The 12714-nt window shown below is 34.0% G+C and overlaps 1 protein-coding gene across 6 annotated transcripts in view; it reads right to left on the bottom strand.

Annotated features, from left to right (window-relative positions):
• Nucleotides 1-12714, bottom strand: part of SDCCAG8 (SHH signaling and ciliogenesis regulator SDCCAG8) — a 106826-nt gene that overhangs the window by 77629 nt on the left and 16483 nt on the right. For 5 of the 6 annotated variants that reach the window (XM_066993926.1, XM_066993927.1, XM_066993931.1 and 2 more), the window contains exons 8-12: nucleotides 12067-12255; nucleotides 10326-10464; nucleotides 7109-7261; nucleotides 4737-4871; nucleotides 1249-1365 (exon numbers count right to left, since the gene is read on the bottom strand). In XM_066993926.1, the coding sequence (XP_066850027.1) occupies nucleotides 1249-1365; nucleotides 4737-4871; nucleotides 7109-7261; nucleotides 10326-10464; nucleotides 12067-12255 (733 nt within the window). The remainder of the gene's footprint in view (nucleotides 1-1248; nucleotides 1366-4736; nucleotides 4872-7108; nucleotides 7262-10325; nucleotides 10465-12066; nucleotides 12256-12714) is intronic. The other variant, XM_066993928.1, reaches the window with a different exon arrangement.

Genomic DNA, 12714 nt, shown 5'->3' on the forward strand with positions numbered 1-12714 from the left:
AAGAAAAAAAACAAAACAAAACAAAAAACATGAAAACAAAAGGCTTTGGAAGGCCCCTGTTTTTCTGGGCTGTCTGATTTTTCTTTACATATTTAAGAGTTATTTTATCTAGTAGACTTTGCTTTTTGATTTTAGGTACGTTTTAATTATAATTTGAATTAATATTGTTTGTAGTCCAAGCTCATACTTTAGTATACTTACTGTTTTAGTAAACTTACTGTCCTACATGCAGATTTTGGGCAACTGGTGAATAAAATATGATTTTGGAAATACTGCTTTTTTCCCCTACATATTTTCTTACATAAGATATGATTTGTTCACTAATTTGCAAGAAAAAAAAATTTAACATCTGTTGGATAGACTGCTCTAAGTACAAAATCCATATAAAAATTATGTTTCTGTGCATCTTATACATTCTTCTGTGTATTCAGAAGACGTTCACTCGTGAAAAATCACAGCTTATGAAGGAATAACTACAAGTTTGAATAGCTAGAGAAAAAATGGATAGAACCTCAACAAAAAGGGCACTTCAAAAGAAACGGAGTATACCAGTTCAAGCTGTTTGCCAAGTTTGTTGCAGATAATCCTAATAATCCTTCTTATTGCAAGGGATGTTTTCTCACAGTCTACCTGTAAAGCATATACTGCTTTTTTATATTTGTTTAAAACACAGATTTAGATAATCAACAACCGATGTCTACTGGAATTTTTATAGTTATTTTTTCTAAAAGGACTTTTTTTAAATTATTTTTTGTGCTTTTGTTTGAGAAAAGAAACAACTTTTCTATGAAGCCCTGCATTTGTTAACCTTGAATCTTTAAAGAAACGGGAACATTTTTTTTTTTTCCCCCCCTTTGTATAGTTAGGTTATACTTGGACTTCTTACTGTTTTGTCACGCTATATGTATACCTAATTACATGTGGATTTATTTGTGAGAAAAAAGTGTATAAACATATGTATACAGTATATACAATTCAAGTACATTGTATGAATTCATATGATAGAGTAATTCTATATGAAAACATGGGATGAGTACTATGTAAAACTGAACATACTAGGGCTGAAAACAAGAATAAGATAACCAAGAGGTATTTATTTAACAGTAACAGCTGGCTTATTGCCATTAATTTAGAAACCATTTAACAGTAATAAATGACCACTATTAGAAAAACGAATCATTCCAACTTCCAAAATAACCCTATTTAGGCTTCTAATAACTGCAAAGTTATAGCAGTATCATCTCTTACCTGGTCCTTAATTTCAAGCTCCCTTATAGTTTTTGTTCTGTACTCTCTGAGCTCCTTTTCTGCCTCATCCTTCTTCATTTTGGTTTGATTCAACTGATAGCGCATTTCTCCACACACCTGTTAGATTATACAGACAACATGATCTGTAGCTTGAAGAACCCATAGCCCAGGGTTTGCAATTAGATCTTTTGGTGCCCTCTAGAGGCCGTTTGAATGAAACGTATTTCAATTTACAGATATTTTAAGACTACATATGGTAAATGTTTTTATATAAAGGTGGATCTGAATTCTCTATATAGTGATTAACTTTGAAATATGCAGTGCCTTCTAGATTCAATTATATTTGGATCAAGATTTTGCTAACTATAAATATTTATGTTGTAAATATATGTGCTACTGAACACTGTTAAACTACTGTTGCTTTCATATTCTTCTCCCATTCTCTTTAAAATCCCAAGAAAGTCTATGTCAACACTTTCAAAACCTAGAAGTAAAGGATCTAGCACACTCCTATATAAGGGCATAGTTTCTTGCCTTGCCAACTCTCCGCTGTTAAGAAAGAAAATGTTTAGATGTTAATACAATAATTTTCAAAGTTGGATCAAAGCACTATAGACTTACTACAAAATGAAAAATTATTTTCAAAATGCCTGTATCATATATATGCATGGGCCAGAAGAAAGGGATCAGAGCAACATTTAAAGACATGTAAGATCACTTCCACAAAGCCAAGTACTCCGTGCTGTTGAGATGTTCAACATCTTGTCCCTCTTCTTATTTTTTATCTTTTTTTTTTTTTTTTTAAACACCTGAAGACAGCTCAGCTTCAAAGGGCCTGAAGGAGAGAGCCCAATCCCTCCCACAAAGCTACTGCCTTGCAGGGCTATTACTCTCCCATTTCCCTATCTAAGGGTTTTAATGTATTCTATTTAAATTTATCTGTTGGAAATAGAGAAGGATAGGGTACAAGTTGTCTGCTTTTTATCCTTTTCCTGTGCAATCACCTCCAATTTGTGCCTATTCATTTCACCTTAATATGAAACAAACATATGCAAGATTGCCATTCCTCACATTTCCCAATGAAAACACAAATGTGTTTACTTGCAGCCACTCTCAGAGAACTTTATTTCCAACTAACCCTGTTTGCCTGCCCTGTTTATACTTTCAGACTTGCTTCCTAAATACGCACATTTTTAATTTGCTGTTAGTCCACTGTACTTCTCAGCAACCTCCTCTCACACATTCTACAGTCTAAATTCATTTTTAATTTTCAGTCTCCTATCTCTTCATATTTCCCCCCCTAAAAAAAAAAACAGAAAGAAAAGTAAATATGCACAGGGCAATCAGATAACCTTATAGAAGAAAGCAAACAAAACCAACTGTTGTAACTACAAGGAAGCACCACCTACAAATAAAAAGCACTAGAGGGCAGAGGGATCATTTTCTTGGAGGAGAGCTTGTGAATTTAGCCCCAGTGCAAATAATGGAAAGTAGCAAATACTCTGAAGACTGTGAATGTTCTAAAGTGTTTTTTTCTTTATTTATTTTTTAATACTGAAATATGATATGCAACTGAAAAATCCTAAAATGCAGCTGCATAGATTGCCAGCCCCGTCTTCACAATTCCTTCTTTCTTTTTATTGAGAATGAACAAAATGTGGTATGTCCCTTCCTCCAAGGGAAATAAAAAAAAAAAAAATATAGCCATCCTTGCCTTTGTCTCCTCTGGACATAGTACAAATAGAGTAACACAGAAAAATCAGCAGATGGTGCTGTCCTAATAATTGATTCTTCAGCCTCCTAGTAGTTCATAACGAAGGTAAAAAAAAAAAAATCTCACCCCAAACTTTTTTCCCCCCTGACTTCTAGTACATGCGGGGGAAAAAAGCATTTCACATATAATTCAAAAGGAAAAGCATTAATATTTACTGTTTTTCATAATGGCAATCTGAGTTTGGAAATGAGTCAAAGCCATAAGGGAATTTAAATGTCATACAACCAGTGCAAACTGTCATAGTGAAGTACATAGTCCCAATAGCTCTGTTATTAGAACTTTCCTCCAGGATGTATAAAAATTCTCACTTGAGCACATGATCATGAACACCCTTTTCCACTTCCTCAGGACAGAGCACTGAAAACATAGCATTGACTATTGCAAAGTAGCCACCTATTCAGCTTTGTATCACTTAACATTAACTCAAGCAAGGACTGGAACCACGGTGTCACCTCTCCCTGGAAACTGCTTCAAAATAGTATGTTATAATTGTTCCTTCAAACCAACAGATATTCATATACGTCACTCCCCTCCTTCCCCAGCTCCCTCCATGGATGGCTACTGCCAGCCACAAGCCCAGTCTGGAAAAAATCAAAACTCTTAAATTTCAGAAGTGGTGAAACGAACTGTTTTGACATTCTTAAAATGCTCTTTTTTGTTTGTTTGTTTTTCAGCTGAATTTGAATCAAGTTTTCTAATATGTTTGGCTCTTTGCTGTAAATTTTCTGCAATACTTCCTTCCACCTATTTCTACCAGCAGGGGCAGCTGAGGAAGACGGAGTGCTGAAAACTCTCCAGAAGGGGAGGCCTAAAGAATGAATTGCTCCCAAAAATCCTGCAATTAACTGCTAGGTAAGTAGGATTGGCTCTAGGATTACTGGGCAGCCACAAAGACACTTCAAAAGACTAACAAATTTTCATTTTCAGTTTGTCAATTCTATAAAAATCTAGTATTCCCTCATATTCATGAAATTGAAGTTATTTCTATAAGTGACTGATGAAACTGAGCTAATAAGAAAATAACTACTGCAATAATAGATCATCCTCCAGCATCAGTTTTAGAAAACACATTTGCAGTCCTTCTCATGTTATGACACACATTAAGGCTCTAATTGGTTGAGAAACATGCAAAATAATGCGTGATAAAGTGATATATATACATAGACAGATCTTATGTAAATACACTTTTTTTTTTAAAAAACAGTGTATATATATAAAAATAGAAGGAATATATGTATTTTAAGCTATAATACTTAACTGGAAGAAAGATTTCTTTGTAAAATGCTTACCATCAACATTACTGAATAAAGTAGTACACCACATAGCATTTTGTACAGGAAAGTACTTGAAAAATAGTAATTTGCTACTGCTCCCTTTAACACTGCATAACCCAGAGGTAGAAATTACAGGACAGGGTTGAATACTATGGTGTCTCATTCACACCTAATGCAATTTTAAAATGAAACACTGGATTGCAGTTTTAAATAAGATTTACATATTCCATGAGAAAGCAAGCATAGTTTTTGGATCACACGGTGACTTGACAGACTTCTCTCTTTACTTGTAAAACTGTGTCTCTGGAGTCTTCAGATTAAGTTCATATTTTTCACATGCTCTTTACCAATACATAGGAAAATGGAGAAAAAAATTCTCATCTTTCAAGTCACAACGATAAGGAAAAGCAAGCTCAATACTCATTTTTATACATGCCTACCTTATTCATCTCCGTTTCATGAGATGCAAGTTGATGTTGTGATTCTTCTAACTGGTTAGCCAGAGCGTTCTTTTCCCTTGTAATTCTCTCTACCTGAGCCTCTAACATGGCGACATTCTCAGACATTGCTGTCACCTACAAAAATCCCAAGAATACTACAGTAATGAAATTCAACCAGCTACAGATCTAAACCCTGTTGGACTTCCTCCTTGAAAGAAACTGTAGTTATGTAGCAAAACAATATGTAACAATAGGTTCATTATTTTGGATTAATTTATTATTGTTTTGGATTAATTTAAATGTATTAATTTACAGGTTATTTTAATTTATTTATTTTTTATTAACCAGACTAGTCTCCAGGACTTGTTAGTAAGGACAAAGTGTCAGAAGCAGCTGGCTGCATTATTCTCTCAGCTGTAGGGGTACTATTTAACACCTTCTTATCAATCCCTAAGTAGGATTAATTTCAATCAAATCATGTTCCCCCAGCTATCTCTTGCACCAGTAAAAAGAAAACTGCCATTGCAATGACATCTTAAATTAATTCCAAGTTCAGTTAATATTTCAGCACTGTAACTCAAAGCATAATGTTGTACAAGAAGCATACCGAAATCATATGTTAAAAATTCTAATTAATTCAGATCAAATTTTGCTGAATGGTAGAAAAAAAAAAAGTAACAATGAAACAGAGGCAGTGACCCTTCAGCTATTTAGCCCTGAAGCTTACTAATAAAAGTGGAAATAATGGTGTCTGACAGTTCTAGGTTAACTTAAAGGAATTCAAAGCCAAACCTAGAGGATTATATATTCATAACTATTTTTCACTCATTATACATCCACCTGATTTGTGGATCATGCCAATTCTCCCCTTCAAACAAATGACTTCTTAGTGCAAGTGATAAAATTTCACATGGAGAGTGACTTGATGCGTAATACGCTATTTCTACCATGTCATTTTCCTGAAGCATAAACATTAGTTAAATCATATGTAGACTTAAATCGTACATATAGATCAAAGTTTTCTAGAAAGTCATTCCAGATCATCCTTAATTACCAAGAATGACATCATCATATTATCACTATGTGTTGTTTAATATAAATGTAAGAATTAAAAAAAAAAAAAAAAAGAAAAAGACGAACTCCAGAGCTGGGATTAGTTTCAGTAAAACAACACCAGGTGTGATGAAATACAAAGTGATATGGTGACACAGCGTGAATTATTCTACTAATAAAAAGTACAATGTGCTTGTCTAATAGGCTGTATTTTAGAGTGTACTCTGCTCTAAAGTAAATCTAAATGGCATAAGAAGGATAATTTCTAATAGATAATGACTTGAACAAACAACTGCTTAATGATGGCTCACTGTCTTCAGTGCAAGTTTTTTTTTCTTTTTATTTTCTGTTTGTTCTGCCAACAGAGTTCTGATGATCAATTACAACAGCTCACTTTTTAGAAATATCAAATACCCTTTAATCCTTATTACTGTACTTAATTCCTGTTTTAACATCTGGAATTGGAGTCAAAGGCTGCAACTTCCCATAGCAGCTTCAGAACCTTATTCCAGCATCTCATAATACCAGAAATACAACCATCATCTCAGTTCTCTATGTTAGAAGCTTTCCAATCATGTCACAGGCAAAAACACTATTGAAGAAGCTCCTCATTTTTAAACACTTCAGTGGTTTACCTTGTTCAGCCTGAGTTCTGTTTTATAGACTATATGGCTTATTTCTAAAAGGAGCTAATAAATACAAAAAAGCCTACAGTCAGATGAGAAAATCACTACATTGTTTCCAAACCTCCACCAGAAAACGGTTGAAGAGGCTGCAAATCAAACACACCTCAGAGGTTTACTGCTCTAAGCATGCAGTTTCCTCTGTATATACCACTGGGCAGAAAAACCTTGTTTTATATTCACGTTACACTAGGATCTAGAAGACTAAAACAAGGTTAGCAGGGCTCTGTTGTAATGGTTGGTCACAATATAAATGATCAGAGATTCTGTCTCAAAGTTACATAAAAAAAAGATTCCAACACATTTCTGCAGGTGGGGAAATCAAGCATTAATAAAATTGCTCTGAAAAATACCATATTAGAATGGAATTATGATATTGTAACATAATATATTATGTAAGTTCGAAGTAGCAAAAAGTCCTAACTTTGACGTGTGCTAAATACTGAATCTTCAACTTACCAACCTAAATAACACTATTTGTAAGAAGCTAGAAACAAACCTTGCTTTAGAATAGTAATGTGACTTGCTGACTTTTCAAATCCAAAACTGAGACAAAATTAAAGACATGCAACCAAGAAGTTTAGAGAACGCCTGCACTCCTTGTAATAAACAAATAGGAAAGAAACACACTCATACCATTGCTGCCAAGTCCTCCCTTTCTTTCTTCATTTCTTCCCGCAGTGCTTCTTTTTCATCAGTCCTCTTATTTAGCTGGGCTGCTAACTCCTTTTCAAGACGATTCTTCTGGCGTTCCATTTCACTTTTCAGTTGCTCACATTGGACTAGAGCCTTAAAAAAAAAAAAAGAGGTAACAAAGCCAAAGTATTAAACAACAACTACTTTTTAATTGAAAGAAACGTAACATAAATAACTGCAGAATGTATCTAATGATTTCAGAGAAACCAATTTGCTATTAGAAAGGATGTCTTTTTTTTTAAACATACTTACTACCTACAATGTTTATGCATATCCTACTGTGTCAACATTTAAAATAGGACTAACAAATTGAAAACATATATACATATGTATATACATGCCCTACTGTAATTTGTAAGTTCTAAATTAATTTAGAAGTCAGGGCAAAGATGAAAGCATTTTTAGGGTATATTTTCCAAATAACTAGCTGTTTCTCTACAACCACAATGATTATTTGTTTTGCATTTAAAATTCCTGAATGCACAACTCTAGAACCAGCCTCTAACACCCGACTCCTTGCAAACACTGGAAACCTGTGGTTACTGCTCAATTGCACATCTGAAGGAAAAATTGGCAAACTGTATGCATTTCTACTTGTTCTCCCCGAGGGAAACTACTGAGTGCAGAAGGCTAGAGAACAAGCCTAGAAGATTTAAGAAAAGCTAAAGAAATCTGATAAGACACAGGTTATATATGTGTCTCATGTGAAGTGAGTAACGTTTATTTGCTTGAACTAGATTATCAAAAGAAGAAAGGTAAGTTTGTACTTAAGAGGAACAATAGGCACTCTCTTCTAAAGAAGTTAAAAGAGAAAAAATAAACTAGATTTCATTTCACTGATAGAAGTGATAGAAGTATATCCTGAATATATCCAGTATATATACACACTGAAATAGTATATACTATTTGAAGGAAGCTAAAGTAGCCCACTTTTAGGAATACCTTATTATCCTTTATTTTCAAACAAGTTTTTTTCAAAGTGCTTATTTTTCTTTTACTCAAAGCCAGTCTCTGGTACTCAGTTTCCCTCATGAACATCCCAATACTCAATGAAACAAATCAAACCACTGTTTTTAAGAGGATAATCTGAGTCTCTGTTAGTTTATGTCAATTCTACAGGACCCTTCTCAGGGTTTTTTTCCCCCCGCATCAGCAAGATCTACCTTGGAAAGGCAATTCCTCTGTTGTGGCTTTGAATGCTTTTCTTCTTGTTGCTTTTAAAAATGTAACATCAGCATTAGTGAACAATTGTGTGCATAAGATTGCTGTAGTTTGGTAGACATGCAAAACACAATTCTTGCAACTCTAGAAGAAATGCATTGCATGAAGAAATGTGTATTTTATTTGCTCTGCTGTTTTGACTACATAATGAGTATTTCAAACAATTATTTTTCTATGAAGTCTAAGTTGAAAAAATACTTCTGGATTTGCTTCAGCTATGGAAGTTTAGCCTTTCTAGATCTCCTCCTGGCTCTAAGCAACAGAGAAGGGACCACAAATTACAGGGACAACTGAAAGACAGAAAAAAATAGTGCTTTTTAAGTGAGAAGCACCCGAGGTCAGACAGTCTATCAACAGGATGGCAGAACTGTAACACACGGGGTTTCCAAATGCTAGCCCCCTTACTTTTCTCATGTGGGCTGTTCTAAGGGATTCTATGACACTTACAAAACAAATAAACAAACAAACAGACCTTCACCTTAAGAGTGGAATAGGACTGGGAAAATAAGGGACAGTTTGTACTTAAGAGAAATAACAGTACTTTTAAAAAGCTAAATTATATAGCAGAACTAAAAGATTTCTCTCCCTGTTCTGTCATATTACTACAATTTTTGAGCCTAGAAAAAGACCACTGTTCTGTCTTGTACACAAACAGATAGTACTTCACATTTCTTTGCTGCAGGGAAGAGGTGGTCTGTAGAGACCATATGGAGCTGCTTTCTTTTTTATGTCAGAAATAGTACAGGTACAAAGACCCATTTCATTAAAGGTTCTTTGTTTTACTAAGCCATTTCTAGCATGAGCTACCCTGAAAAAGACAACAGGGATTTTCTTTTTGAATATTACAATGAAGACCTCCAACAGCTAATGAAAAAAACAGGAAGATCTGCTACTCTTATTTTATTACATAGATTAAAAGTATTTGGTACACTTTTAAAGAACAGTAAGTGAGTAATATTTGTATGAGACAACTTTGCCTGCCCAAAGAAAACTAGTTAGCAATTGAAAAATGTAACCCCTCAGGACAGGGTGAGACAGGTGATTATTGGAAAACGGTGGGTTCAAAAGGATTCTCTCTGTTGAGTAAAAACATGGAGCTATAATACTCAAATTTAACAAGTACATATGATTTCTAACTCTTATTATATTTTCCACCACTGCTCACAGATAAAGACCACCCCCCCCCACACACACACACTGGATAGATAGTAAACACTACTGATATAATTGTTCTATTGACCAAATAAGCAATTTTGTCCACTGTTAAGAACAACAGCATTTCATTAAGAAAACAAAACAAAAAACCCCACCTCTCAATTCCATAGTAATTCACTAATAACACAGTAGATGTCACTAAAAATCAAGGAAATAATTTAGGTCAAAATTAGTTGATTATATATACAGTAGCTAGGTCTAACATAAGCACTAAATCAAAACTGGTTTTATCACTATTATTTTCACAGTACCAAAAGGTTCATGTAGGTAGCATTCACACAGGACTTATCTTCAAAGCATTACATTAGCTAATTAGTTCTTGCACTGCACTCTTCTGAGGTAAGAAGAGTTGTTTGTAAATGTTTCAAGTACTCTTTCAGGAGCAGGTCATAAATGTGATATAAGAATTATCTTCCCATGTGCCATGAATGCCTCTTAGAATTCTATCTTTCAATTTTTATCCTCTAGTTGTGAAAACTACATAAGAATTTAAATAGTGGCCTAAGATTGCAATACAACCTACGGCATTGGATGACAACTTAAGAATCCAAATAGAAAGTTCATGTTATTGCTCAGAAGTATTCACAAAATGCAATCCCTTTAAATCTACTACGTCAGTGATAAAGATCTTATGCGTGTATTCCCTCATCAGCATGAAAACTAATTAACATTTGTAGTAGTCGCAAATACTCAAAAGCTCTCATCTTTTTGATGAATTTACCTTTGTTTTTTCTAGATTGGCTTCTTCTGCCATTTGCACAGCTTGTTTAACTTGCTCGTAAGCATTGGATTCTCTTTGCTGCATCTCTTTCATGTTTCGTCTCACTGAAACAAGTGCATCCATCAAGTCATCTCTTTCTCTGTATATAAAGAAAGAGAAATTTCTTTCATATCTTCCCACAAGGGGGGAAAAAAACAGGTGCATCAAGTGTAAGATGTTAACAGATAAGAAACATATAGGTGAAAAGCAAAGCAAGACTAAAACCACCATGGGTAAAGCGTGAAAGATGGAATATTGCTAGATACTGAAAATACTCAGCACATATTAAAGATATCAGTTGCTTGCTGATCGGTCCTTCACTTCAGAATGATTGACCATTAGTGAAACCGTAAAGACAGCAGAGCTCAAGTCACAAACGTATTGAAGCTGAATAACACTGAAGTTGGCATTGCATAATAGGAATCCATGTTCAAAAAAAGGAAAAGTTTCTAAAATATCAAAGTTATATGAAATTACCCCGTAATTAAATGTAAAATAGGAAAGAAAGAAATATTTAGGGTCAACAAGTAATTCAGATCACTAAGATAACTAAAGAATAAGACTCCTGAATTCTACATCCCTCCACAGCTTCTTGAACTAAGAAATAACAGAGACTGAGATCTATACCAAATGGAGTAGCACAATCTGTAAAACTGTAATACTTAACTTCACCTGTTCATTATTTTGACATGGTGAAGTCTTTTCAATTAGGTGAGTATAATTGTCTCCATTAATGGAAGGTACAACTAGATTCTGACTGAAAATTGTTGCTTTTTTGTGAATGCATCTGCTGGATGGAATGGTAAAACAGTTGCGTGTGTTCGTTTTAACATTTGGGCAAACTTAGTCCCTTTGAAAATCCCTACTGCAATATATTTCTCTTTAATAAGTCTTAGATCACAAAGATGTAGATTTCGGATTTTCTTGACACTGAAATAATGGTGTAAGAGGGAGAAAAAAGGTTAGCTCGAATCTTTTGTTTCAAATCACCCTATAACACAAGGTGACAAAAATGTACTAGTTAATAGCTTGTTCAGATTTTCCACAGGTTCTGTGACAAATAAATTACCATACCTTATACATTTTATCACTGTATCACTGTTTATTTAATCATTTAAATAAAAACTACAATTTAAAAATGGTTGCTGCAAATAATTTATTTCTTATTCAAAGGAAATTTACCCGAATTAGTTAGCAATGCATCCTATTCCAAACCCCAGACCTATTAAACAAATCCAAGGAAAAAAGGGATTACAATGCTAATGTATTCTAGATGTCCCTCGTAATAAAAGTGCAATATAGTGGAATAAGAAAAATTTCCAACTATAGAAAGATAAGGAACTTATCAATCAAAATATATGGACTTCCATAACATTTGTCCTGACAGAGCAAAGGGTTTGCTTATAGAATAAGTGCAGGAAACAAAGACTATTAACAGTATGATACCTTGGGGTTTCCCCCAACATAATTACACGACTAATGTTATTTTGCAGTCGAAATAAGCAGAAAAATTACATGGATTTCAGAGTAGTTGTGAGCTACAGTCATATTCTGCCATCAATTTTAGCATTACAATTTGAACTTGGGACTCCATTGTCCTATAAGTGCACATCTTTATGAATGCAACCAAACACATTATGACTTCTGTGGTTTAATGTGAGTAACCGTGCTTTCAGTGAGAAACTAAATACCCCAAACTTACTTTGTTACCCTCTCGATGATCTGCACATGAACATTAGAATGAGTCTGTGCAAGAACTGCCTCATGCTGTGCACATTTCAGACACAGACCACCAACCCGACTAGAATGTGTGGCTAAAACAAGGGACTTCTGGTGTTTTAGCCTTCCTTCCAAATCTTCGCACGTCTTCTGAGATTCTGAAAGGTCTTTTCTAGAAAGAAAACAAAAAATATTTCAGCAATAGTCAAACACTTCTACAAGCTATATTTATATGCAACATATACTTATAGATGCAAGAGAAGAGGAACTCTAAGAGTACCTGTAATACATATTATTTTACACATCAGCAGCGTAAGGAAAACTTTAAGAAATAATAGTTGAACAACCCAAACAGAATTGTTAATATATATGAAACAAAATTATATTAATTTGTTCTTTCTGCAGTGCCAGAAAACAGTGGAGTTATATAGAAAAAAGATTAGATGAAAATTGTAGACTGACCTATTGGTCTGAACAGAGAAAAGGATTCATTTGCAATAAAAAACTGTGTAAATAAATTTACATATCAGCTGTGTGAATATTTCAGTATCCTAAGAAAATATTTTTTTTCTGTTCTTCTTGCTTATAGTATCATTAAGTCCACATTTCTCCTCTACTCTCAAATTAACTG

This window comes from Anser cygnoides, chromosome 3, assembly GCF_040182565.1.
Source record: "Anser cygnoides isolate HZ-2024a breed goose chromosome 3, Taihu_goose_T2T_genome, whole genome shotgun sequence".
NCBI lineage: Eukaryota > Metazoa > Chordata > Aves > Anseriformes > Anatidae > Anser > Anser cygnoides.